Source organism: Thamnophis sirtalis, unplaced genomic scaffold (genome assembly GCF_051295495.1).
Source record: "Thamnophis sirtalis isolate CommonGarterSnake01/CBP01778 unplaced genomic scaffold, rThaSir2_p1.2 scaffold_3, whole genome shotgun sequence".
Lineage (NCBI taxonomy): Eukaryota > Metazoa > Chordata > Lepidosauria > Squamata > Natricidae > Thamnophis > Thamnophis sirtalis.
The window spans coordinates 43856593-43884150 of NW_028261383.1; the positions used below are offsets into that span (position 1 = coordinate 43856593).

Consider the following 27558-nt stretch of genomic DNA (forward strand, 5'->3'; position numbering starts at 1 on the left):
GGATGGGTGTGGCGAGCTCAATGTCACTCATGTTGGGGCGCTTGTGGAGGCCTGAGAACTCTGCCAGCGAAAACGGGTTTGTGAGGTCTTGGATGCAACAGCCTCCTGCAACCCTCTGCCAGTGAAAATGGAGCTCTGTTTTCACTGGCAGAGGCACCATGGGCCAGTCCTTTGCTGTTTCCAGGGAGGCCCAACGGGCCAGATCTAAGCACCTGTGTTTGAGTGTGACACCCCTGGTTTAGATCATTTAAATGGGGACAAATTTATATGGGATTTAACTATAAATGGCTACTAGCTTTAACGCCAGTTTTCATTAAGAAATCATAGACAGCATACTTTAAAGAGCAACAGAGGACAATGCCTCTGGCCATGTTTATGGACTTCCTGAATGAAGCCAGTTAGAGAATGCTAAGCTAGATGGACTGTTGGCCTGATCCACCAGGGCTCTTATTATGTCCTTCCATGAAAAAAACAATCTCCTCCCTGCTGTCTTTCCTTTGATTTACACTTTTTCTGGCTTCCTCTTCATTGGTAATCCGTAACTTATGTTTACTTTGGACATTTCCTAAACCCCTTGGCTCAAAGTTTCTAATTTTATTTTGGAAACAGCAACCTAGCTCAGAGCACAAGAAACCGTTAAGCACATGAGGTAAACTGAAGAGGAAGTAATCGATTATATGTGTTATTTGCCAATTACGTTAAGAACGGAAATGTGCTTCTTCTGAATATATACCTCTGTGGGTTTTGTTCTCACAAACATGCAATATTTGGTAGTACCTACATGACTCAACAGAAAATAGCTAGTCAGAAGCCTGGTAGAAATATATAGTCTGGTACTGGAGAGTTGCTATCTCTTAATATATCAAGAAACTGAAATAGCTCTGAATACCATTTATAGTCACAGCAATCATCTTTAGCAGCTTATTCTTTCTTAAACTAAACAAACGGCAATTATTTTCTACTAACAAGGTTATTATTATTTTTTTACCGTTCAGTAGAAACTCATTATTCTTTTATGTTATTCCATTTTAAGTATTGGCTAGAGCTTTGTCACCTTGGCTTGAATTCCTAAGAGTGCCACAGAATATGAGCAATATTTCTCTCTCTCTTTTTTTTTTACTCATTTCCTTGCCACATTCCTCTCAAACTGATTTAGCACAGGATTAATTCAGCATCTATTGGTCCCCTGGACTGTGCTTTGTCATTTCTCACCTAGCACTAATATTATTCCTGTTTTCAGACCCAGAATTCTTGCCACCATTCTTGACTGCAATGCCTATTTAAGTCATTGCCTTGCATAACCAGAGAAAATGCTTTGAAACAGTGACGGGATCCAAGCTTGGTCCTGTAAATGTTTGGTTTTCAGATGCCAGTTCCTTTAATACTCTATTTGGGCATACGAGGGAAAACCACACCCTTTGTGAATGTCTGTTCTTGAATAATTGGTCGATTCCCCCTCCCCCTGCTGTTTGCTGGTTCATTTAGAAAGAAGTTATTCCTCAAATCGGTGGAACTACTGTACCAAATCTGCTGTTCAGTTTGTACATGCATGTCGATAGAAGATGCCTGGCAATAGCTGATGCTGTTTGTTTGTTTCCTTCCAATTTCTGCACATTGCTGTGTAACTATCAAAGACTTCATTATATCATTTAACTAAAAGTTACATCATATGTCATGGCAATGGATTTATTGATGAATGTCACTTGCATTGCTTGTCTTCACAAATTTTTAATGCACTGATTTGGTCTTACGCAAAAAACCTAACGGTCTAGTGCCATTGCAGAGAACAAAATACTGTGGCACAAGCACATTATTCAGATTCACTTATGGTGTTACAAAAAGTGATAAAAATATCTAAGGACTATGGAAAAGTGTTAAGAATGAACTGTGCTATATAGCCGTGAGGCACGCAGAGCCCTCTCTGTGGGCACGTGAGCCGTCGTCCCAGCATGTGCACGCGCCTCCTGTCAGCCAGCTGATAATCGGGCCTGTCACACATGTGCGGGGTGGGGTGGGGTGCATGCGGGAGACACACGCACATATGCAGGGAATCTCGTGCGAGGGCGTGGAATCATGAGCACATGCACAGGGGGGCTGAGGAGTGTGGAGGTGTGGTGCCCCCCCACAGCCTGTTTTTGGTCCCAGGAGTTTGCAGGGATGCCTATTAGGCCCAAAATGAGGCACGGGGTGTGTGTTATGCATGCATGCGTGGGGGGCAGGGAGGGTGTCACGCACGCATTGCATTATGGGTGTGAGCTTTCGGCACGCGATGACAAAAAGGTTAGCCATCACTGCTATATAGAGTAGTATATTTATTATGGAATTTCTGTCATGCTTATGACCATAAGAGTAGTAAATTGAGAACCACCTGGACTTCCTCTGGAAATGGTTATCTCAATGGCATCACTGTGGTGTCAAGATATGTCCTATATTTCAAAATAAGATTTGGACTTTCTAAATTATCTACAAAAATTACTTTACACCAGGCTTCTCAGATATGTAGGTCTTGCATTATAAAACTTCACCTCCATGTTAGCTGGGGATTTGAAGATTAAAGGTGAACTCTTCTGATGGGCATCAGATTGTGGAATGCTGCGCCAACAGCATTTCTAAAGAATTATGTACATCAAAACAAGGGAGAGTTTTGGAAGGATTATGAATGACAGCTTGAGACAGCAAATAACAAAGTGGCGGAGGGTTCAAGTTGAGACGTTAATGAGGTTGTAACCTTGTTTCTGTCAATTTGGATTTACTAATAGCTGGCTTAATTCAGTCTGTATCTTATTTCTCAACAAATAACTGGCAAACTACTTATATATGTCAGAAAAGGTGACTTTTTGATATGTGTTTTTTCAATCGATTAGCAAAACTAACCTGAAAAGGAGGTGAGGCAAACCGAAATAAGAAATCCAGAATGGTTGGCAAAGAGAAAGAAAGGACTTTAAAACAATCTGATAGGACTAGAATATGCTTTATTTAGTGGAATAAAAAGCAGTGTGTATTTTTTTTAAAGAAAAACATTCCTGGTAGTTTCCTCAGTCACATGTTAGAGATTTACAGAGACTAGACACAGATACACACACACATCCAAATAACACAGAGAGAGCCTGGAAAGCTTTAGAGAATCAGCATAGCCCATCAGATATTCACCTCCCACAAAAGGGTGGGCAGTAATTTTGCAGAGGAGGGGTATCTAATGCTTTCCAGTTGTGGAAAGTTGTAACAAAAATAGCGAGAAACAGAGAGGAAAGCAATGGAGAGACAAGGCAAGTTAGTCACTTTGCAGCTAATTACTTCAACTGGGTAAGTCTTACTAATTCATTTGATGACCTATTTTTAAGTACTTGTAATACGTGTATTAGGCTTGAGTGTATTATGCTCATACTGTGTTACCAACAATATCTCACTCTCTTTTTACCAGAAGCTTGTTGGAAACCGACAGGATTGTTAGAGTTGAATCTTTATTTCTTTCTTCTTTGTGTAAAACGAGTACAAAATCCCAAGATACTGTAAACTACTGCAGCACTACTCAAATATGTATATATTAAATATATTTACTCCAGTTGAAGTTAAACCTCTTTGGCATTTCTATTACCCCCTCATTTCCCATGACATGCAAATAGAGCATGTGTGGATTATAAATCAATAGAAAAACAGCAAAATATGTATTTTCTTGTTGTTGTTTTTTAAAAAAGATTTCCACAGTCTGTAACTTTATACAGAAAATGTGGTAAGAAATTCTGCCCTGTATATTGCAGTCTTCACTTAAGCAACTGACAAGAAGGCTGACATCAAAAGAGATGTTTAAATTGGAGGAGGTTGCTTTCTTAGTTTTGAATAATTGTCTGAAAGGGGAAAGTTGGCTCTTTCAGAGTTTGAAGAACTGGGAGTTACATTACTCCCCCCCCCCTTTCAAATAGAAATTCAGCAAGGGGAAAGCAAAAAGAACTATATGCCATTTTGCATAAGTGAATTGTTAGTGCTGTATCTTTCATAACTAGATCATATTAGGTAATTTAACAGCTTATATATAATTGTGTCATCTTGATGCTAAATTGTATTACACTGGGCAAATGTTATGGTAAAAGATGCCAGGGTCTTAGTTCACACCTTCATTCTGTATATAACTCAAAACTAAAATAAAGTTATATACTTTGCATCTATTTTGAGACATCCTGTGTGATAGAAGTAATGTGATGTACCTCTCCTATATCAATACAAACAAGTCATAACTCACTGAAGTCTGATTATCCTGTAGAATATAAAGGACATGGGAAGACAAATAGGCATTAAGAAAACCCCCTTGGTGGTGGTTATTCATTTATTTAATCAGCATGAAAGTATGGGGTCAAAGTAGGCAGGCAGGCCCCAGTGTAGAGCAGAATCTCAATTTGATAGAGGGGAAAGTTTAATCTTTTGTATGTCAGACATCAATAAGACTTTTCTGTTTCTTTTGTTTTTGGTTTTAACGACCCATGTCATGTGAAAGCTCCAATTAGTTTTGAAGTGGGTGCATGACCAAGGGAGTAGGGATAAAATCTGTCTGGTGTCAGGCTCCTATGCTTTGTTTCGGTAGGAGAAACCCCAAAAGGGAACTATGTATTGTATATTTAACCTACTAGGTCATCTAACCAATTTTTTCCCTCTTAGATCAGTATTAATATATCAGGTTGTACAGCCTCAAGTACTGAGAATTTTCTAACTATTCTAACCGTTCTAATTATTACCTGCCTTGCTCCGACCTCACGTATAATAATCTCCCTCTTAATGATTCTTATTCTATTTTATCAGCCTTTGGAGAAAGGGGTTTTGAGGCATGGACACAATTTAAGCAGGTTTTATTTTCAGAAGGGCCTTCATGTGTTTCCCCTTTTTTCTTCCACCACATAGACACTCACTTTGTAGATCTTACAAAGCTGGCTGAAATTGAATGCATGTGCACCAGAAGCTGTCTTATATTGAGTCCATTCACACAAATGTTCTCTATTCTGCTTAGATGTGGGTCTATTACCAGACTTTGCTTTCAAATATTAGGGACTAAGGCTGTTGTTTTCTCACTGTGTAAATCTATTCCCTGTTCACAACTAAGTACTTCTGATCATGCCAAGAGCCATATAAATTGATCATCAGTTCAGAAATACACATGGCCAATTTCACATGAAGGATTTTGAGATTTGAACAATCATTTCTAAATCTAATTGATCAAATACTTAATTTGCCCAAAGCCACATACAAAGCACATTGCTGTTTTTTTTTAAATCAGCATATCGTGCCACCTAATGTTACACAGTGACTATTTCTTGATTTTACCTTATCCTACTAAGATGTTTGTTACTTTTAGGATTTTTTAAAATAACACGGGCATCACAGTAACTAGTCACAATAATGTAGGGATATGAAATGTTTTGCATTTAATTTGGAAAGGATGCTTTGGAGTGTATGGGAGTATGAATGCAAGGCTTTTTGGTAACTCAATCCTAGAAAGAGACAATGCTGCTTTAATGAGATTTTAGCAAATATTGCATTTATGGTCCTGTATGCTCCAAAGTACCTTTTGGGAACTGAATCCATGCTTACTGCTGAATGTATCTGGGTCTAGATTTCAGTTTGCTGGCAGGCACACCGGAACCCGGAAGAGCAATGGGCGATGGTTCCCTGTGCCACTTCCAGCACGCGTGCCATAGGTTCACCACAGTGGTGGGTTTCAAAAATTGTTTGAACCTACTCTGTGGGTGTGGCCTCCTTTGTGGGAGTGGCTTGCCACCCATGTGACCGGATGGGAGTGGCTTGCCGCCCATGTGACTGGATATGAAGATGCCGACGACACTTGTCAGAACCACCTTAAATTACCTCACACACAGCACTGGCATGCATAAGAATATGATGTAAACTTGTTTTTTAAAAGGCAACTTTGGTTTGCGTTAAAACAACTTCAACACATGCAATGTTCTGATTGCACCACAAATGCAGTAGTCATGTTTACCTTTCACAGAGGCACTGAGTTTTATAAATATGAGCATGATAGTGTAGAATAATCATATCCAAGGACCAGTGGTGGGTTTCAAAAATTTTTGGAAGCTCTTCTGTAGGTGTGGCCTGCTTTCCAGGTCCAGTGGTGGAACCTCTTCTAACCGGTTCGGTAGATTTGACAAACCGGTTCTACCGAATAGGTGCGAACTGGTAGGAACCCACCTCTGGTTCACCATCACGACCCTAGGGTCAGGCTCTGAATTGAGACATAAGGCTTCCTGGTTTGTCCAATCACTCTGGCTGTCAGTAGAAGCCAAATGGAAGTGCTATGAAGCACATTTTCTAATTTTCTAATTTCATGTTTTTCTAAATGAGACATGGTACAAGTTAACTGTGCCATAAAAATTGTCTATTTGTTAAGAACATGCTTGACGTAGCCAGCAGTTATTTTATTCAACTCATGGTATTCCTGAAGAAAAGGTAAAGATGTCCCCAAGTTAAGCTTGACCTTTAGTGACTATATTTCTCTCCCCCCCCCCCCCCGGCCATAATATTATAGAAGTGGGTCCCCACTTCTTTCTGGGATTTTATTTTTTCAATTTCCCACTGTAGCCAATAGCTTTGGAGCTTTCTGGTAGTTCCTGATACAATTATTAAGCATGGTTGGTAGGCTCCTACCTATGAAAGTTCAGTTGATGTAAAAGCTTAGGTTAATAAGGTCTTCGAAAACAACTCTTTTCTAAATACTTTGAATGTAACTTATTTTATACCAAACTATTTGTCTACTTACTTCTTTCCAGTCCCCTGTTTTCCAATAATAGAATGAACATTCGGCCATTTGACATTCCTGTTCAGAAGCTGGTCTGCTTGACTGGCGGCATTCAGGTTCTCTAGCTGTTTTTGAAGCAGTAAACTGGCAGAAGACGTTTCTCTGCTGAATTCCTTTCCCACAGGATACTGAACACTGGAGAGAGTCAAAAAGTAAGTGTCAAGCACTTTGCCTGTGTTTTTAAAATCTCTCTTCATTGGGGAAATGTTCTTAATTCAAAGCTTATCAAGGACTTTTTTGATCTTAAGACAGACATATGTCGTTGCGATTTTTCAGAAAATTTATTATTTCCATATGCAGCGCTCTTATACGGGGCTGATCTGAGGCACCACAGAGCTTGAACAATAATCTTGAATAAGTTCATTTGCTTATATTGTAATTATATCCTCCCATTGGGACACAGACACAGTTATGTTATGATCAAGTATACTATTAAAATAATAGCTAACTGTTGTATCTACTTTCCATCTGATCAATATATTTGCATTCATGTTTAGAATTTCAAATCATCGCACTGTAGAGGAAAGAAGGTAGCATAAATATGCACAAAATCATGTTTATAACTTACATCTAAAGTATATAATTGACAACAGTTTTGTGTTTTACTGTGCCTAAAATCTCCTAGCGAAGGCAAGTGTCTCAATATATTTCATGGCATGGCTGGTCTTTATTTTGAGCCACATTAGCCTATCGTTTCCAGGAAAAATATGATGTAAAAAACCAAAGGTTTACACATGGAAGAACATTCATTTTCTTCTATAAGAAGCTAACCTATTCAGTGCATGGCAGGTATCTTTTCTTTTATATTAATTATCATTGTGAAGCCTTAGGTCTTATTTGCAATGCATGAAAACACTTGGTCAATCATCACTGCACTCACCGATAATGAGTATTTAGGTCTAAGGCTTCTCAACAACAGGTTGAATGTATGTGTTGCAGCCTAATGCAGATGTTTACAAGGAAGACAATCCTAACGCCAAATTAGATTTATTTTGGAATGTTTATGCACAATTCTGCAGCCTAACTATAGCAATGACTGATATACTTGTCAGACTTTTCTCAAGGGCAATTTGATTCTACTAGGATAATTAAATTTAGTGGGGAATGGCTAAAAGTCAAGAAGACATATAGCTGAATAATAATCTAATGTTTAGCATTTTTGAACTTTAAAGGCTTTGCAATAATGCAAAAAATATTAAACAGCATCTTATAATTTACAATCCCTCCGCTTTGTAAGATATTTGGAACACCGATAACTGGTATAACATTTAGTCATTGGCAGGTAGATTATAAAAGTTCCAGTTAAAGCAGGAACAGGTTTATAAATTAAATAACATCACATTCTTAAGTTACGCTTTCTTTTTTGCATTTACAATTTGTTATAAATTACTATACAAAGAAAAAGAAATATTCCACAGAAGAGTTTCTTTAGCCTTTGTTGCCCCATAAAATGGATAAACCCCAAAGAATAAGCTGACTGTGGACATTCCTTTAGATTATAAATATTTATGAAAGCCAGTTTTCTAACCCTGAAAAGTGGAACACAATATAGTTTCATTTCTATGTTGGCTGATGCAAATATTTCCCATATGGTACTGTGCTTTCCATTGTGATTAATAATACTGTTTATTTTCTGTATTCCTCATGGGAGAAGTGGAATAATTTAATCACAGCAGAAGAAATTCACTCTAAAATTTAAAGCTATCTCATATCTATAGTATTCAAAGATTTAAATCTCGAGAATATATGCGAACATATGAATCTGGTACTTGTGTAATTCCCCAACTAATATCATGGGGATAATTGTAAGCTTATTACTTCATAGGGGGAAGTTAAAACATTTCCAATAGATAAAGAGATTTGATCTGCAAATCACAATTAGTCTAAAAAAAAAACCCTACCCTTTTTAAACTTGAAATTAAAAAATAACCTCAGTGAGGCATAACCCCAGCAAAAAAACCTGAGGTTATGTTTCCCCATTTTTTTTAAATACTGAAAATAATATTTCTCCCCATGAAAAATGCTGCTTTGCTGGCTGTCCCCAATTTGCTCTTGAGCCTTATAGAAATGGGCATTTCCATTTTGGAGCATGTTCACAATCTCAGTTCATTAAACATGTTTAGGCTTTCATAAAAATTAAACATCTTTCTGATGTCTTAAACTTCAAATTGGGTGATTTCCTGCTATTTTACTCTCCCCTCCAAATAAATGCAGGCATAGATAGGCTTTTTTATTTGTGTAAGCAGCAGAAGAAGATATGAATGAAGGAACAGCAGATATTTCTTTGGTTCACTGTCTTTTAAAAGCCGAAAACAAGTATTGGGAATAAGTGAGTAAAAAGCTTGTCATTTAAAAAAAAATCTGAAAAAGTCAAAGCTTTTAAATAACCAACAAATGAATTGCAACAGCAGAGACTGCTTTGCATCTTCATTGTATCTGCTGAGGAGGGATAGAAGTCCTAATAAAACTCTTAGCCTAGATTATGCAGAAATGAATTGGTATTTAAATATGTTTTGGGACAGAAGTCTCTTTTCTGGATTGAATTTATAGAAAAAAGAGCTTGAGTGCTTTATCATAATGTAGGTAGCAGTGCAGATATTAATAGGTATCCAAGAGCAACAAATGATCAGCTTTGAATAGCAATAGCAATAGCACTTAAACTTATATATCACTTCACAGAGCTTCACAGTCCTCTCTAAGCGGTTTACAGAGTCAGCATATTGCCCCCAACAATCTGGGCCCTCATTTTACCCACTTTGGAAGGATGGAAGGCTGAGTCAACCTTGAGCCTTGTGAGACTTGAACTGTCGAACTGCTGGCATCCGGCAATCAGCAGCACTGCAGTACTGCACTCTAACCACTGTGCCACCACGACTCTGAAAGTGGCTTTGCTAACATGACCGCATGTAAGAGTTATTCAGAGTAAGCCAAATGCAAGAAATGTTGGTGATGGGCTTACAGTTGGTAATTCAGAGGCAAAAGAAACACTGGGTAGTTAGTGAATTGCTTCGGAAGATAATAGCAAAATTATCAGCCATCACTTTTACTACTTATTAGGAAATAAGATTTTAAGAACAATTCTGCTGATTCAGACTAATGTTGTATGCAGCCCTACTTAGATGCCTATGGGGAAGTTTCAATCTGCAAGTAATAACCAGGACCAGGCTAATTCTCTGACCGAACTGTTTTAGAACATTTTGGAATGGAAATGGATATCATTTCTAATAGTTATGTCAACCACCTCTTTCCCCCAATTGGTGTGGCTCCTCCATTGGGTAAAAAAAATAGGGTTAGAAGTCACATTGGGAGCAACTGGCATGAACCTCACCCCCACTCCAGTTGCCAAAGGGATTCTAGCTTTCGGCATCCATGTCTGCAGCCGCTTGCTTTCATTATTTTTCATCTCCAATCCTTTGTGGTTTTCAACAAAGATTGTCTGTTTAATGTAAGGACATCTCCCCCTGCCCCAAGCAATTCAACGTCCTTAATTGGGGAAAACACTCCTACTTATGGATAGGTATGGTAAATACTGCAGTGGTCTTTTTATAAGGCATTTTTTCTTCCATAGCTTTTGCCCCCAGTAAATTTAAAATTTCATGTCTCTCTCCTTCCTTTCTTCTTTCAGTCCCTCGGATTAAATTTCAAGTCCCTGCTATGTTATCTCTGTGTTATCTTATACCTAAGCTTCTCGACTTTCGGGACCTTATGTTGCTTTTACATTCCTTTTCAATGACCAGTTCTCTGTGACGCCTGAAGAACTAGGATTTGGAAATGCTACAGGAGCTGTATATTGCAGGAGCTAATAAAAAAAAATTGTTTTCAACATTGGCACCTAGGCACTAAGAGGCGCCACATTCTAAGACGCATTGTTTCAGCCTCCTTATCCTTTGATTTTTGCAACAGTTCAGCTAGACAAAATGTGCCACTGCACTGTGCCATAATGAATAACATCTTTTTTCTAGACTGCCATTCTATAATGGCAGAATCTCAAGTTCCCCCATGGGTGGCCATAAACACATTTTGTAATTTTGTTTAAAAAAAAATAGTGCTGCAGCTTTATAGCCAGATGACCAGATGGCTTAAATTGATATCACTTACAATATAAAGGTGACAGACACTTCTATTTATAATGTCTGAAAAATATAGCCCTCCTGGCTAGGCCTGATAAGCTTATACTTGAAATAACCATTAGCATTCAGATTATATACAATCTTACACTCAGTTAGGCATGCTTACCCCACTAGTGTCAATGGGGCTAAACATATGCAACTGGGCGCAGCACTGCAATCATAAATCTTTTAATTGCCACATCACAACACATTATCATAGCCTATAAATCATGCTGTAGACTTGCTAATTTGTGTTTCTTTCCAAAATGGACCCAATCATTTTGGATAATGGTTAAACAATTTAAAATGTCTATTTTTATATTTCTTCATGCTTTTGACAGACTGTTATGTATTCTCCAGTATGCGTTTATTAACTTCCAAATTGTTTAAGTTATGAGTTTGATAACGAGAGGCAGCTATTTTGTTAAGGAGACACAAAATAATATATTCAGCTTTTCAAATTTGCTCCAAATTGTGATAGGTGATCTGATTAACATTTGGTACAGATGGACAAATATTGGGGGTTTATCAAGGAGACCCAGATCATCTTCTTTTCCTTATGCTCCTCCTCACTCTAGCTGGTGTCAGGGCTTGATATGTTTAAAATGTTGTATTCAGAATATGATGTGGAAAGATAAAAGACCATTGGTTGATTTATCCACTGCTTCTCCTTGCAGCATCCATCTATCTGCTACCCATTTATTCTCTATGCTTACTAATTCAACTGAATTTTGGGGTGGAACTTTTGTCTTCCAGGATGCTCACCCATCCTCAATTCCTCTCTTCCCCTCCCCTCCTCCCTCCGTCAGAAATCCTCCCACCACAGTTAAGCTCTGGATGTAATCTTCCACAATTTGCCTCCCATCCATATATGGATTTCTGGGACTCCCAATTCCCAGAAATCCCCATTAAAATGTGCATTGCTGGGAATTCTGGGAGTTATAGTCAGGGGTGGGTTCTGGCTTCTTTTACTGCCAGTTTGTTCAGGGACGCACTTCAGGCATGCACATACTTGATGCGTGCATGCACAGAAGTAAAAAAATTGCTTCTGCACATCCTCAGAAGCAAAAAAACAAGATGGCGGTGCCTATGGAGCTGCCGATAGAACCAGTTCGGGCTCATGGCCAGCCGAGTTACTACCTAGTTGGCCGAACCAGTCAGAACCCACTTCTGGTTATAGTCCATATATACAGAAGGTAAATCTTGGGAAAGGCAAATCAAGGTGCTCAGGTTCCTGGGTAAAGGAATAGTAATCCCCTAGCTTTTATTCTGACCGAAGAATAATATTAATAAATTGAAGGCATTGTTATTATATAGTCAAAGGTATTCACATTTTAGGACCAGAATGTAACCATATTTCTGATCACTTGCTTTATGTTTGCATGTTCTTCGCTATTCTCCCTCTTTCTTTCTAGGTAATTTCATTTTTATTCTTTTCTTTCCTGTTTGCCATCTAGCCCCTAGCAAGAAGGGAAAGTTAAGGCCAGGTATTCTGCTATTCTAGGCTCTTTGACCCACCTCACGGTTGCCTGGCAACATCACGCACGGGTCCCTCCCATTCTTCTCTATTTATAAAAGGATAGTACATCATAACAGCCTTTTCTGTCAATTACTAAGCAGAATAGTTAAGGCACAGACAAAACCAGAGGTCTGGCATATGAGGCAATCTCTGGGCTGCATTAGCAGAAATAATGTTCTTCCATGTAGATTCTCAGCACTTCCTTCAGCTTACACTCAGAGGCTCAGATCTCTCTTTTCAATAAATGATGCTGTAGCTTTAAAGCTAGAGATTCCAAGGAAGGTTATTAAGAATGTATGTCTGCAGGGAAGATTATTACCCACGCAGTTCTCTATTATACAATATAGTCTATATTTTAGTCGCCAGTTTAAATTTAGTGGGCGTGCCTGTATGTATTCAATAGGAAGATGAGGATTTCTCCCACCCCCAAATAATTATTAGCAGATTGGGCGGGATAGTCATTTTACATTCTCTGAAAAGAGACCGTGTTAGTAAAAATGAGCTTAGCCTCACTGCTTACCTGGTAACTCCTAATCCTTTTTGCAATTCCTCAGAAGGGCTATGGGGGTGTTTCCCATCAAAAATGTGGAGGGGAACAAGAGACTGAAGGACAAAGCTACTTAGTAACCATGAATCTTTTCCCTATATAACCTCAGATTAAATAAAATATGTTCACTTCTATTGAATATATAACATATAATGTTCAGATGTTCACAGTCTGTAGGTGTGAAAAGATATGTATGTGAGGGGTCAATTAATCTGAACAAACAGATGTCTTATTTTACAAGTAATTAATTTTAACCAGCATTTGTTAGTCCAGTTAATTTTGACTTCATTTTGCTTTTTTAGGGGAAGAGAGATTGGCTTATGCTGGTGTGCACACACCCAAATGTTTACCTGTACTTACTTATACTAATAAGCATATGCTGTACATATAAAGTGGGTGAGATACACACATTTAGTGGGGAAATACAGAATTGGTTTGGTTAAAAGTTGAAAATCCTAATTGGCCAGAGAGAGAGGAAGAGAGAGGAAGGAAGGAAGGAAGTAAGGGAGAAAAGAAACCTGGCAGCATACAGAAAAATCATTTTGTGGTGATAAGTACTTGTTAACCCTCCTGGTTTAGAAGTAGGGAACACTTTCTCACATTAGGGTTGTCTTCCTTTAGTACATCTGAATAGACATATGGACCATAATGTCATATAATTAAAAGATCCAGGTTCTGCATCATACAATAAGAGAAGCAGTGGAGGAAATCCTGAAGCTAACACAAGATCACTTTCCTTTTGGTACTTCATCTCAGTCTGATGGATCAGCCCAACCCCTCATCTTTAAAAGGGTTGGGCTAAAGGGAACGGTGGTGATGGTGATCAATTCAGAAATAGAAAGAGAGGAACTTAATACTGAGTCCATAGTGTCTCTGTCTATCAGGGGTGGTATTCACTTACTTTCCCTTCCGGTTCGCAAAAATGGGGGCGCGCGCATGCGCTTTGGCTTGAAAACATGCCTAAATAGGATGGAATAGAGCCACGGTGGGTTGGCAAGCCCACCTGCCATTTCCACTATCTGTTCGTGCGAACTGGTCCAAACTGGCTAAATACCACCTCTGCTGCCTACATATGTCTATGTGTTTGGTATTGATATAGAACCCAAGAACAGTTTCTTTCAAATGAATAATGAATGTTCAACACGTTTCTTGCAAATACCAGTTTCCTGTTTCTTCCCATGCAGACTACATAGGAAGTTCAGTATCTGTGAGAGCATTAAGTATATACTCTAAGTATTTTCAGTATACACCTGCGAAAAAGGTACACACGATTCTCAGTCTTAGGCAAATATGACCAAGAGTTACTATGTAAACACCTTACCTGTCCCCAGTCTCCTGATTTCCATTTTGGGCACCTGCCATCTCTACACTTCCTCAGCACATTGGGTTTAGCCAGTTGTGCACAAAGGCTGTTTTCTAAAAGTTTCCCATCCTTCGACATGCAATATACTTCTCGGTACTTCTGTCCTCGTCCACAAGAAACAGAACACTGAAAAGAAAAGAGGGATGCTAATGTACCTTACGCACTTGGTGTTAAACACTTACACATATTTTAGAAAATTCAGCATTTTAAGGGAAAGGAAAAGCATGCACCAGCTGTTATAAGCTTGGCTTCCCCCTGTTTACTACCCTTCTTTTTTTCAGCTTCTGGAACTCTTCGAGATGGTGTCTCCAATCTCTCCAAATAACATGTTCAGTTTTTTGTCTTTTAGGCTGAAATAATTGTTTGCTGTTGCTTGCTAATTACACATATGTATAACCAGAAGGGGCTTGGGATTTTATGTACTTTTTGTAGCCAGCTCCAAAGATGGGAAAACAGACGCAATGGGACATGATGAGCCAAGCAAAAAGCACAGCACGAGTATATTGGCTGCAAGCTTTGTAGTCAAACAGTGACATTCAACCTCCTTCTGCTGGTTCATTGAACTTTTACAAATGTGACCACTTCTGGCATATGGGCCCCTGAACCATTTTGATTTTAGATTAGTATCTATCAAAAGATTTAGGAATCAAAAGGAATCTGGAGGCAGAGCAGGAATTTAATATGACAGTTCCTTGCTCAGTGGGCCTCTTACACAGCATGATACAAGAATATTCATTTTTCATTCCTTCATTACATGTTAAACAAGTCATTATGTGTTATTTCACACACAGTGCCTGTTTAATCCTGAATCCTATACACAAATACATTTTCTTGTGATCTCTCAAAGTAATGATCTCCTGTTTTCTTTCCAGAATGGAGTCAATACAAGAAGAGGCAGCTCACTAACACCTAGCAGGTTCTTGGCTTGGTTGACAGAGATGATAATCAGTGCAAGGGCTTAAATGGCAGGTTTTTTTTAAAAAAAAAATCTGATTTAAGGTAACCATAACGGCAAGAGCTGGAAAGTATTTATTTTATTATTTATTGCATAATTACCACCTTTTATGTTTTACAAAACGCTGGAAATGTACTCTTCTTCCAGTATATACTACTGTTATAGGATATCCATATCTGTCTGTGACTCACCACTAGCCATTTTGCACGCTTAGAAGAAATGGTTTCTCTTTTTTTCCTTGTTATTGGCCAAATTAAGTCAGTAATTATGATTTGGATGCTGAATATTATTAGGTTCTATTGTGCTAGCTAGATGGCATGCAAAAAATCTAAAACTTTCAGGGCATTATAAAAATATAAGATCGACAGTTATAATTAGGAAAGCCTTAATGTTAAGCTTTCTAAATATTGCTAGAAGGTATGGTTTTATATTTGGAAAGTAACATAAATCAACGTAAGCATTACTTAACATTTCTATATTCAATTGTTGAATTGCTGGACCTGCATTTTATTTACAGATAGTCCTTGACTTATGACTAATTGCATAACAACTATTTCAAGTTATAAGGGACACTCCAAAAGCCACTTACAACCTGGATTCGAATTTCGGATAAGTTCAAGTCTGCATTTATGGACGTTCAGAAACTACCCCACATTTATGGCAGTTTGCAGTGCCCTGCAGCAGTCCTGTGACCATGATTTACAATGTTTTTACTTCCAGTTTCTGGCAAAAAAAAGCCCCATAGTGAACAATGGGTTTGCTTAATGACTGTGGTGGTCTCTTAGCAATCACAGCATTTGCTTAATAACCATCACAGAAAAGGTGGTAAAATTGAATCTGACTACATGGTGACCTGTTTTACAACTGTCACAACTTATGACCAAAATTGTGGGCTCAATTACAGTGGTAAGTCTAGGGCTTACCTGTATTTGAAAAGTTGATATGTTGCCTATTACTTTTATGGCCTCAAAACTAAGATAATACAATATTCATTAAAAACTATTAAAAGATACAATGAATAAAAATGTAAATATATATTTAAAGTCACAACCCCTGGTATGCCCAAATATGGGAGGAAGTTCACTGCTTCCATTCTCTTTATTTATTTATCAGCACATATAGGACAGACTGCTTTAATTCCAGTGGCAGTTTGTTTCATAGCATGCATTGGGCAGTGGGAAGATAAACTCAAATTCAATTTGGATGTTAAAAGCATCCATGATGGGACTACAAAAGAACTGTCCAATTTATGATCTGAGAGTAGGGGAAGGAATCTACAGACAACAATTGAACCTCAGCCATGTAAAGCTTTAAACACATTGATGTGAGGTGAGAAAGCCATCCATGAATGTGTTTTAGTACCAGGATAATGAGAAATATCAGTCACTGCCTGTAATTTGGCATCTTGGATCTACTGGCATTTTCAGATTATTTTCAAAGGCTGTTCCATAAAGACCACATTACAATAATTGAAGCTTGAGCTTACTAGCTCATGAATCACCAAAGCCAAGTTTCATCCAGATAAAGTAAACGCCTATAAAAAGTTGCCTTACCATCAGAGTGATACATGGCTGTCCAACATCAGTGCTAAATCCAAGAAGATCAAAACATTATTCGTGCCTCTAGCACTGAGTAGTGTGTTTGTAAGGATTCAGGGATATGCAGTGACTCTATATTTCAAGCAGTCTTTTCAGATACTTGATTTTTTTTTTAAAAAAATTGGAGATTTATTGAAAATACTTATATGGCTGCCCATCTTAAGAGCCCTTGGTGGCTCACAACCACAGTACCCCCCCACCCCAAACCTTGGGAATAAAAACAATAAGAGAAAAGAACAAGCAAAAACCTGGGGTTTCAGCCTCTGATGAATTCATCATCACCATATCTGGCTCCTCCCTCACCCTACGCCAGTGTTTTGGGAGAAGAGACAGCTCTTTTGGCCTTATGGAAAGCCAAGAGAGTAGGGTTTGCCCGATATCGGGCAGGATGTCCCACAGGGCAAGAGCTGTTACAGAAAAGACACACTTCCTACGTTCCACCCTAGATGGCAGCATTTAAGGGAAGAGACTGAATCCTTTGATCAACATATTGCTAACGAATGTGGAAACTAGCAAAGTGGTAAGGCAGCAGTTCTCTCCCCTAAAGGGAGTTGTCCATTCTGGACCCATGAATGACAGCACATTGATACAATAAAGAAAGAGAAGTATAACCTTCTACCATTTCCATGTTGTGGGCTCAACATGAGCTTTTATCCATACTTGTACCCTTGCTTGGTCAGCTTCATTTTCCTTCACTAGCCCAGCAGATATCCCTTTGTGACCAGGGAGCCATCTTAGGTCAGCCAACGGATTACTTTAAGGATAATAATGTCAAGTGCCTATGGCTTCCTAATCTCAGTGAGCAACTAAGCCCTCAACAGAACTGCTTGTTGGATTGAGATGAAATTCCCTAAGCAATCCCCAGAATCTCCAATAGAGAAAACACTAATTGTGCAGTCCTTGTCACATGTCTTAATAATTAAAAATAATAATTAATAATTGTTAAGAGTTTTGAAGAATTTTCTGAGAAATGAAAATAAGTTTTACAATGTTATTTGAAGGGATTAAAGATTAAAGAAGAAATAAAAGGAAGGGACATAAAGCTGGTTTATTGGATCAAGGTTAAACCAAGGAACACTGGTAACCCTTAGTGGATTTTTGCAGCCATCTGGATGGAAATGATTAGGTTTCATGGATTTGTTATACATGAGAGATGAGATATGGGAAAAGAGATCATTTGTTGCATTTTAAGATAAGATAATAAGTTACTAAAACTGTTTACACTTGTGATGTAAGGTGAGGTCACTTTTCTTTTTCTTTATTATATTCTTATTTTTCTTCATTACTTTTCTCTTTTCTTTTTTGTTTTATTCATCCTTTACATTTTCTTTTTGTTTTAGTTTGCATTAGTTTGTATTATTGTAATTGTAATCTTTAATAAAAGCACTATTAAAAAAACCCCAAACATTATTCAGACACAAATCCACTACAGCAGCCCGGAACACCAGAAAAAGGAAACAAATTGCCAATACAACATAATGCAACAAAATGGATACCCATGCAACTTTATCAGCACAAGCTGTGAAAAGGATAACACCCAACGTCCATCAGTTTGAAACAATCAACAGACTATTACAACTACATTAGATCACCATTGCATACGAAACAACTACAGCCATCTAAAACATCTTAAGCAAGCCAAAAAAACCAGTAGCGCAAAAAGGAAAAACAGGAGTCATCTATAATACATAGTGTAAGGACGGTAACAATCGCTATGTAGGACAGACATGCAAAAGACAAGAAGAATGCATCCATGATCTACAGTCAGAAGACATGATGAAAACTCTTTAAACTCATATCACAGACTTAACCACAATTTTAATGGGGAAACTGTTAGCATCTAAGATCAAGCAAATTTCAAGTTGCTAGGAAAACCGAAAGCTTGCAATTCAGGCAAAAGAATCACTAACAGACCCAAAGAGATAAACCATATTTACACACCATTCACCAGAGAAGAGAAAAACGAAGAATTAAAGAGAAGGACCAGAGCATATCTTCTCCAGCAGCCAACACCTCGATAAGCAGTTATTAACACCAGCAAACAATCAAGCAAAAAAGCAATATTCTAAGCAAAGAACTACCAAGGAGAGAATCAAACCACTATCAAAACTGGCAGAGTAAGTCAATATGAACAAGATGTTAAATCCCATCCTCATTTGCACCGATAATATCACATAGTTGGCTAATCAAATATCTGCAAACAATCAATCTTAGACAGCACCAAGGATTCCACAATTCGAATCTGAGCTATGTACATCTTCTTCTATTGAACTGTAATTGCCCTATTCACCACCTAAGATCATTGGTGGTAAGAAATCTTACCTGGATCAGAAAATGATCCAGACTCTCTATATATCAAGATACAATAGCTCAAGCTGCCTTTAATGTGTTAGAAATTATTTTGATAGTTTACTATAGAACCTACAAACCAGGGGTGAAATTCAGCAGGTTCTGACAGGTTCTAGAGAATGGGTAGCGGAAACTTTGAGTAGTTCGGAGAACCAGCAAATGCTACCTCTGGCTGGCCGCAGAGTGGAGTAGGAATGGAGATTTTGCAGTATCCTTCCCCTGCCACGCCCACCAAGCCACACTCACAGAACAAGTAGTAAAAAAAAAATGGAATTTCACCATTGCTACAAACTCCTGGTTTGATCCAGCTCCCAAAGCATGAAGACTCAAATCAAGCAGAAATAATTTTCAAAGAGACTCCAAAGCCGTCCAGAGAACAGATCGTACTGTATGTGTAGAGATCTTGCTGAGAGGTGAGTGGCGAATATATCAGCAGGATTTGTCCCAATGGCTTGATGACGTAAAGATAGTCATAACTAGTCACTTATGGAGCAGTGTTCCTGATCATAGAGCAAGTGTCTATTTAAGATCAACAGATCCTGGTTTTGGGACTGAGCTTTTTGAAGGACTAAAAATCCTGGAAGGCAGATCTCCAAAGGGTTGACTCCTTTCCCAATAAGATCTTAGTCATTCGAGTCCCCATGTTTATCCATTACCAAATTGTGGATAAAAATGTCTTATTACTGGAATCCTGTTATGAACTCCGGAACAAAAGTGAGAATGAACATTAGACTGGATTTCCCTTTCTCTGTATAGCAAACCTGTTGTCTCCTTCCATATTTTCCCCAGTCCACACAACTGAGATACAACTGACCACAACTCCTATCAACCAGGCTCCTATCAGTGGTGGGTTCCGGATCCCGGTGCAACCGGTACGGTGCAACGGGGCTGGGTGTTCACCACATGAACGTGCGCAGTGCGCGCGTGCATACTTACCACTTGCGATGCTCTGCAATGCTCCAGCTGCTAGGTGGAACGTCGCACAGGTGCTGTATGCTCCATGCGCATGTGCGGAAGCCCCAAAAACATCAAATACTGGTAAGGAGCACAAGCGGGTGGGCTTTCCAGAGCACTGCAGGCACCAGTACATTCGTACCGGGGCGTACCGGTCATAACCCACCACTGCTCCTAACATACTCACCCGGCTTCAGACTAATTCTTTTTAATGAACCCTATTACCCCACAGGTCCACAATTTAATAGACTCATTCATGTTGCCAGTTCCAGACAAACTTTCACTCACACATCCTTCTATTACCCCAACACTGAATACATCAACAGGGATTCTCCCACTAGTGAATCAAGTTGAGGCTCCCCCTTACTTTTCCTCTTAATTTATGTGAAGGCCAAGGTTTGCCCACCCCCATTGGGCTGACTCTGAACCAAGCCTATTGAACATAATCTGTAGGTTAAACCTACCCGAAGGCTTCTCACATTCACAGAATCCATCTGACCCAATTCTGAGTTTTCAAAGGTCAGGCCCATCCCAGCTGAAGGGTGTCACCCTACTTTTGTTATGCTCTCTCCAAAGCACATTGTCAGCAACACCCTTCTATGGTTTTCCAGGAACTATCCAGGTCAGGGGAAGCCAGTGGGTTCCACTCCTGGCATCTACTTTTCTATTCACAACTCTAATTACAACGGTAATTGCCACTTTATTTCGACAGTGGTCTGCAGCTGCAGCTTTGGCAGATGGTTTAACTCCAACAGCAATCCCATGTGTCACCATCATGCCAAAAAAACAACAACATTTGAATCTTCTGGGATGATTCAAAACATTTTTTCCTTTGATGCAGCAACTTTGTTCAGATTTCAAGTGCCTTCATCCTCCTTTCTTCAATTCTCTATGTCTGCTTCATAAACATCCAGAGTTTTCTTCTATTCAGTTCTAGGAAACCGGTTCACAGTTGTCCCAAAGGTGCTTTTTCAAAAGACAACTGGACTGTCTTTGTTTTTTCCTTGAAGACATTTCACTCTTCATCCAAGAAGCTTCTTCAGTTCTAACAGTTAGTACTTAAGAAGCTTCTTGGATGAGAAGCGAAATTTCTTCAAGGAAAAACAAAGATAGCCCAATTGCCTTTTGAAAAAGCACCTTTGGGACATATATTGAGAATTAAAGATAGGAATAATGAGTAGGCATAACATTTAACAAAATAAATAAATATTGGCAATTTACATATACTAAATTGATCTTGGTGTAGCAGACCATACCAAAAATATTTGAAGGAATGGTAGAATTTAGAAACATCTTGTGATTTACAAAAGGCTTGCTAAATGATTAAATTAGGAAAGCACTTTGTTGAATTCTTCCTTGAATTGGACTAGGATTTAAGCTTCAAATTTAACCACTGATATTGAATGCTGTTCAAAGCTTAATCATTTAAAACTACAAATCTAACCATCAAATTGAGATGGCTGAAGCTCAACTTGGACTCAATTATATAACTTACATAGTCATTAAAACCTCAATAATTAATACCTTACTTGTATTACATCAATGAAAAGCAAAATAGAACGCGCTACTAGATGAATCCCAAGGCAACTCTTTTACCACTGAGGTGGTAAATTTAGCTAGTTGGAGCTAGTCAACTCTTTTACCACTGAAATTGTTTAGATTTTCATAAGTCTTATATTAAAATACAGTTATTCTAATTAACACCAGGAATATCACTACAGCTAAAGCAAAACTCTGTATTAAGTAACATTGTGTGTGCAAACGTGTCTTTGAGTCAAATCTTGACAACAGACTTGACAAGTTTGCAGTTTGCATGGCAGCATTTTAGGAAGTGGTTTGTTAAGATTTTTTCCCTAGGGCTGAGAATGATTGGCTCCAAGACTCCCAACTGTCTCTCTACTTTAGGCAATACTAGAACTCACAGTCTCCTGGTTTCTAGCTTGGTGCCTTTGCCTCTACCCCAAATTGACTCTCATTAATTAAAGAGAATATGAAAATTCTGGGTATCAATGCACATTTATCATATCATTTACTAATGTATGCATTAAGGAATTATTGACTTTTTGGACAAAATTTGCAATATTTGTCTTTTGTTTTTTTGTCCCACGTTAGGTATGGAAGACACCGGATGGTGAATAGATAAACAGAAGAATCCAAGCCAAAATATATGAGGCTACATTTAAAATATTTTGACAATGGAAGATTGAGTCTTATTTGAGATCACTTCTACTTTTTAGTATTAAAATAAACGGGTATATTTTTCTATAGTAACAGAGACTAGTGAATGATCTAAAAGTTTTAATATTCAGGTCTAAGTGGCAACAATTTTTTGGTTCTACCGAGGACTTCCTCCTTATATCTGATAGCTTTTCCTTAATAGAACTATACTTTCTGCTGGGTTTATATGGCAAATTGCTGGGCATGGATTGGGCAGTGATGGCTGAATGTGGGCAATATCAAAGATGTCCCAAAGTGTTTCTTATTTCTTTACTCAAGTACATATTTTCCTGAGTCCACACATATACTGTACAAACTCTGGAAAATACATGGCCCTTTCAACAAGTAGCTGAGAGGTAATTAGAGGGTCCCACATCAATTTCAAAATGCTTTGGATCTGAAGAGTGGGAGGCTGTTATGGGTTCTAGAACATGATTCACTAACAGGTCCATTTGCTTAGGTAATTGAACTCAGGTCTCACTTTTATAGTAAATCATTGGATTATGATTTATGAATGATAATTATAATGTTAAATTAAAGTATGAATATTGACATTCCTGGATTTAAATTGAAGTTCACACATTTTATAATCAAGCAACTGAATCCAGGCTGATCCATCAATTATTTAAGGTTCCATAACCTTAAATGTTATTCAACACAATTTCTTATTGATCCATAATATGGATTATTTCAGGGTAGATAGAGGCCTCGCTTGAGTATTCCATATGAGAATTACATGGAGACCAGGATATTTAAAGTTTCCTTTTCTTGATGGTGGAAAATGTTAAGCAACATGAAACAGGTTTTTAGACAGCTATTGATCTCATGATTCTACCTTATACTGGAAGTGGGTGAAACAACTGTACGCTGATGAAAGGAGAAGGTATCAACATCACTCTTAGAAAAATATATAAATTGGGTTATGTTTTATGCATATTTATGCATTACTTTCCTAGACGTTAATTAAAGCAGATTAGTTATAGCCAATATGTTTCTATAGATACATTCAGAATCTGGATTTTAAAAATGATTGCTATAACTTGTGTACATTTATGACCTTGGACAAATTAGTATAATCCTCAAATCTCAACTATCACGCATTAATTTTGGTAGCACATCATTTTCAAATATTAATATCATTGTTTAATTATTTGCATTAAAAGTACGGATAAACAGATAAAACGATACAGTACTTTTCACATAGTGAATATAAATGAAGACCATCATCAGCATGGCTCCTTCATTTATTCTAAAATTATGGGCTTGGTTTTTGATAAACTGAAAAAGCTGAAGAACTCTTTTGATTTTACTTGCTAATTCTTATAGGCTGTCAAGTCTTTTAAGATTTAGAGAAGTTAATCAGCCAGCAGTGCAATCATATGCATGTCTTCTCAGAGGTTATCTCAGTTTAGCTCAATAAATTCACTCCTAAGTAAGACTGAACAAAATTGTAAGCTAAAACCTTGTAACAAAAAAATAATTAGGTGCAGTTGTTGAACTTAAAGTTATATAAGGGCAGGCAGATGAAAATATCGCCTAATGTCAACAAAGGAGAACATTTGTAGCACAGGGTTGAAATGAAGGGCCCTTGGTACTTCTTAGATTGTTTTTTTAGATGTTTGGGTAATGAAACATCTGCAAGAAAACAACCAAACTCAGAGAGCATCTAGGACTCCTCATTTCCTAAAATATTGTAATACTGATCAGTTTCAATCTACTCTAGAAGAAGCTACAGGAGTAAATTTGCCATGTATGGAACAGCCCTGATGCCATACACCAAAGCAAATTACAGAAATGCCCCCAGACTTTGGCTAATTTTGTATGAGATTTGGCACACCAAATTTCTGGGCCATGTTAAGAATAAATAACCAATGTACAATAATTAATCCACAGGGTTATTAAAGACATAAATAATTCTTACATTATTTAAATTTAAATTGTTAAAAGAATGCATATACGCATGACCTGTAGGAGGAAATCTGCATCAGAGGATTCATGGTTTATGAAATGTTAGAACGGAAGATCCCCTCCATTATCATGGTGAGCATCCTGTCTTAATACAGGCTACATTGTAAAATCTATTTTGATATATATCAAATTTTGCTAGTTTTGCACTAAATTATTCCCCCCTTCATGAAGTCTCAAAGATGCTTTTTCAAAAGGTAACTGGACTGTTTTTTTCTTTGAGGAAGACATTTCGCTTCTCATCCAAGAAGCTTCATCGGTTCTAGCAGGATGGTGGGATAGGCAGGATCGTGGCCTTCCTCAAATAAGTTGTCTTTTGAAAAAGCACCTTTGAGATTACTACGACCTGGACAGTGGTGGGATCCTCCCAGTTTAACAACCGGTTCGGTGATCGCACGATTTGCGTGCATGCATGTGCACAGTTTGAAGAAATCTTCACTTCTGGGTTTCTTCGGAGGAGTAACACAGCTGATTTGCACAGCAATCTGCTCTGCTGCATGGATCAGCTGAGAAGATAAAGGTAGGAAAATAGCGCGGGCAGGTGGGCGGACCCATCTGATCGTCAGGGCGAACTGGTTCGCTCCCAGCTGGTTGTTGGAGCTACCAGTTTGCCCGAACTGGTAGAATCCCACCCTTGGACGACTGAGAATCTCCACAGACATTCCTGCATGAAGGTTATTCACTTATCAGTCCTGTGGGGACCGCTCAAAATAAGGTAAGAGGTTAAGTAATTCTTATTTATGTATGTGTTTCACGTTTATTTTGATTATCAGGAAAAACACTCAAGCATCTGATTTTACAAACGTGAGGGTAAATGACCACAACACATTTTTTAAAATTTGCTATTTTTCCTTGGCATCCACTTAGTTGATTCAGCCTTCCATCCATCTGAGGTATAAGCTTTTGCAGGGAGTTCTTTAGAAGAGGAAGTTAATATAAAACAATCTTTAGTCTTACTGACGTGATCAGGGTGGCTAAATTTATTTTCATGTTATTAGTATCCTTTCCATGTTAGCACAATATAGAGATAAAGACCCGTTATTTTTCAAGGTCAATTCCAGAATTACCCTTTGAAAGTCAGTTACAGTAGAGCCTTAAGAATATGCAATTTCCAGGCCGAATGGTATTTTATCTTTTGGTGATTTTAGTTTAGCAGATAGATGTTTAATTGCTATTGGAATGGGTAATTTTTCCCAATTACAAACAGCCTATGCTAGCTAAGGGCACGGATATTAGGTGATCTGTTGATTGCGTTGCAAAAACTCTTACAAGAGATTTATATTTCAGTCCTACAAGATTTGGCATTCTTTTTGTAAATAAATAATTCTTTTCTATTTCAACAGTACAGGTTAACCTCGACTTATGTCTGTAATGAAACCTGCCCATCATGGTTGTAACTCGTGATGATCGTAAACAGTTTGTAAAGCAGATGCTGCGGTTAAGCGAATACAGCAGTCATTAAATGAACCAATGGTTCATATGGGCAGTTTAGTTGAAAACCAAAAATGCTAGTTTTGGGCAAACTCACTCTCCTATGTGGTTGTGGGATGGTGGGATGCTGCAAACAGCCATAAATGTGGCCATGTTACTAGGTGACTGAAGTTCCAGCCAAATAACCATAGCAAGGGGAAACCATCAGAACTTAAATCTGGGTTGTGGTAGGTCAGTTGTACCTTTGAACGGTTGCTAAGTCAAGAACTACCTTTATATGCAAGTGCATTTAATCCTATAATCAGCCAAGGCTGACTGGGACCTCCTTTCACTAAAATATCTGCATCATAATTTAAAACATTTTCCAGTTCAAAAGTGGTCCTCTAGAACCAACTTTCATCAGAATCAATGGAGTTCAATGCATTGAACTATAAAAAGGCACTAAAATGTTGAACTTTGTGTAGCTGATTTAAATGCTATTTTTATGAAGAAATTTATCGTCGTTTGGATGAGATCTAATATACCATAAAAGACTGGAAGAGCAATATAATCCCTTGGTGAGGACTTCTGCTGGATGAACTATTCCAAAAAAATCTCTTGACTGGTTGACTCCTCTTTTGGCAGGTTTATTCACACAGATAGATAATATTTGCCATAAGACAGTTGGATAGAAGAAGACAATAATAGTTCCTACATACAAAAAGGGGAACAGACAGGACCCTAGCAATTACATGTCTATTATTCTAACAGATATTGTGGCTAAAAATATATGCTAGGTTCCTTTTAAATAGAGTTGAGAACTGGGTAGGTGAAAAGTGCATTCTCGCAAAAGAACAAGCTGGGCTTAGACAGAGTTGATCCACTATCAACAATAGCTTTGTTTTTGAACCATCTAATTAAAATATGTCAGTAAGGAGAAACAACCATTTGCTGCCTTTATAAAGTTTAGTGCAGCATTTGACATAGTAAACAGAAAAATATTATGGAGGAAATTAACTGTCCTCAATATGGAACCCAGACTGCCGGCACAGATCAAAGCCCTTCACACAAACACTTACTTGAAAGTGAAGTTTGAGCATGACAATAGAGCAGATACTCACAAAGAAGTAAGATGAGGATGGATACTTGCACCACTGATATTCAATCAAAACATTTATTGACTTACCAGGACTGATAAAGGATCCAGAAGTATCTATGCCTAAAAAACTCAAATTCCTACCCGCTGACAATATGATTTTTCACAAGCTGGATTGTATAGGTTGTTAAGAAACTTGGTCCAACTATCATAACAATTTTCTGATTATGAATATATTGAACTAAAATCTCATGGCTTTTGGAAAATGACATCACAGCCATAGACAGCTATTAGATGGTGAGACAATAGTCCAAGTTATCTAGGGATAATCTTCTCTGGGACTGAATCTTGGCTTCTTCATCATGAAAGGAGTGAGGGCACATGGAAATGTACTGCTCACATTAATAAACCACAGTTACCTGGGGTCCTTAGCCTCAATCATTAAAGGTTACCTCTAAGCTTTTCTATGGAGCTGAAAATTAAGGCTTACAACATATATTAGTATTAAAACAAACACAAATCACAGTATTTGAGAAATATTCTAGGATGTATATAAAAGGATCTCACCTGCTGCAATCAGATCTGTTTTGGGAATTTATACAATTTGTTCTTTGTCTAAAATAAGATCATAGAATTATTGGTGCAAAATCAACGCTACAGAAAATAAGAGACTCATA

The 27558-nt window shown here is 38.0% G+C and overlaps 1 protein-coding gene and 1 long non-coding RNA gene across 4 annotated transcripts in view; one reads left to right on the plus strand and one right to left on the minus strand.

The window, feature by feature from the left end:
- Positions 1–16286, plus strand: part of LOC148047960 (uncharacterized) — a 37119-nt gene extending 20833 nt beyond the window's left edge. For both annotated transcript variants that reach the window (XR_015695872.1, XR_015695873.1), the window contains exons 4-6: positions 6771–6951; positions 15210–15336; positions 15810–16286. This is a non-coding gene — a long non-coding RNA (uncharacterized LOC148047960). The remainder of the gene's footprint in view (positions 1–6770; positions 6952–15209; positions 15337–15809) is intronic.
- The window catches only part of ADAMTS9 (ADAM metallopeptidase with thrombospondin type 1 motif 9), a 168944-nt gene that overhangs the window by 25028 nt on the left and 116358 nt on the right, over positions 1–27558 (minus strand). For both annotated transcript variants that reach the window (XM_087708823.1, XM_087708822.1), the window contains exons 29-30: positions 14296–14463; positions 6761–6934 (exon numbers count right to left, since the gene is read on the minus strand). In XM_087708823.1, the coding sequence (XP_087564949.1) occupies positions 6761–6934; positions 14296–14463 (342 nt within the window). The remainder of the gene's footprint in view (positions 1–6760; positions 6935–14295; positions 14464–27558) is intronic.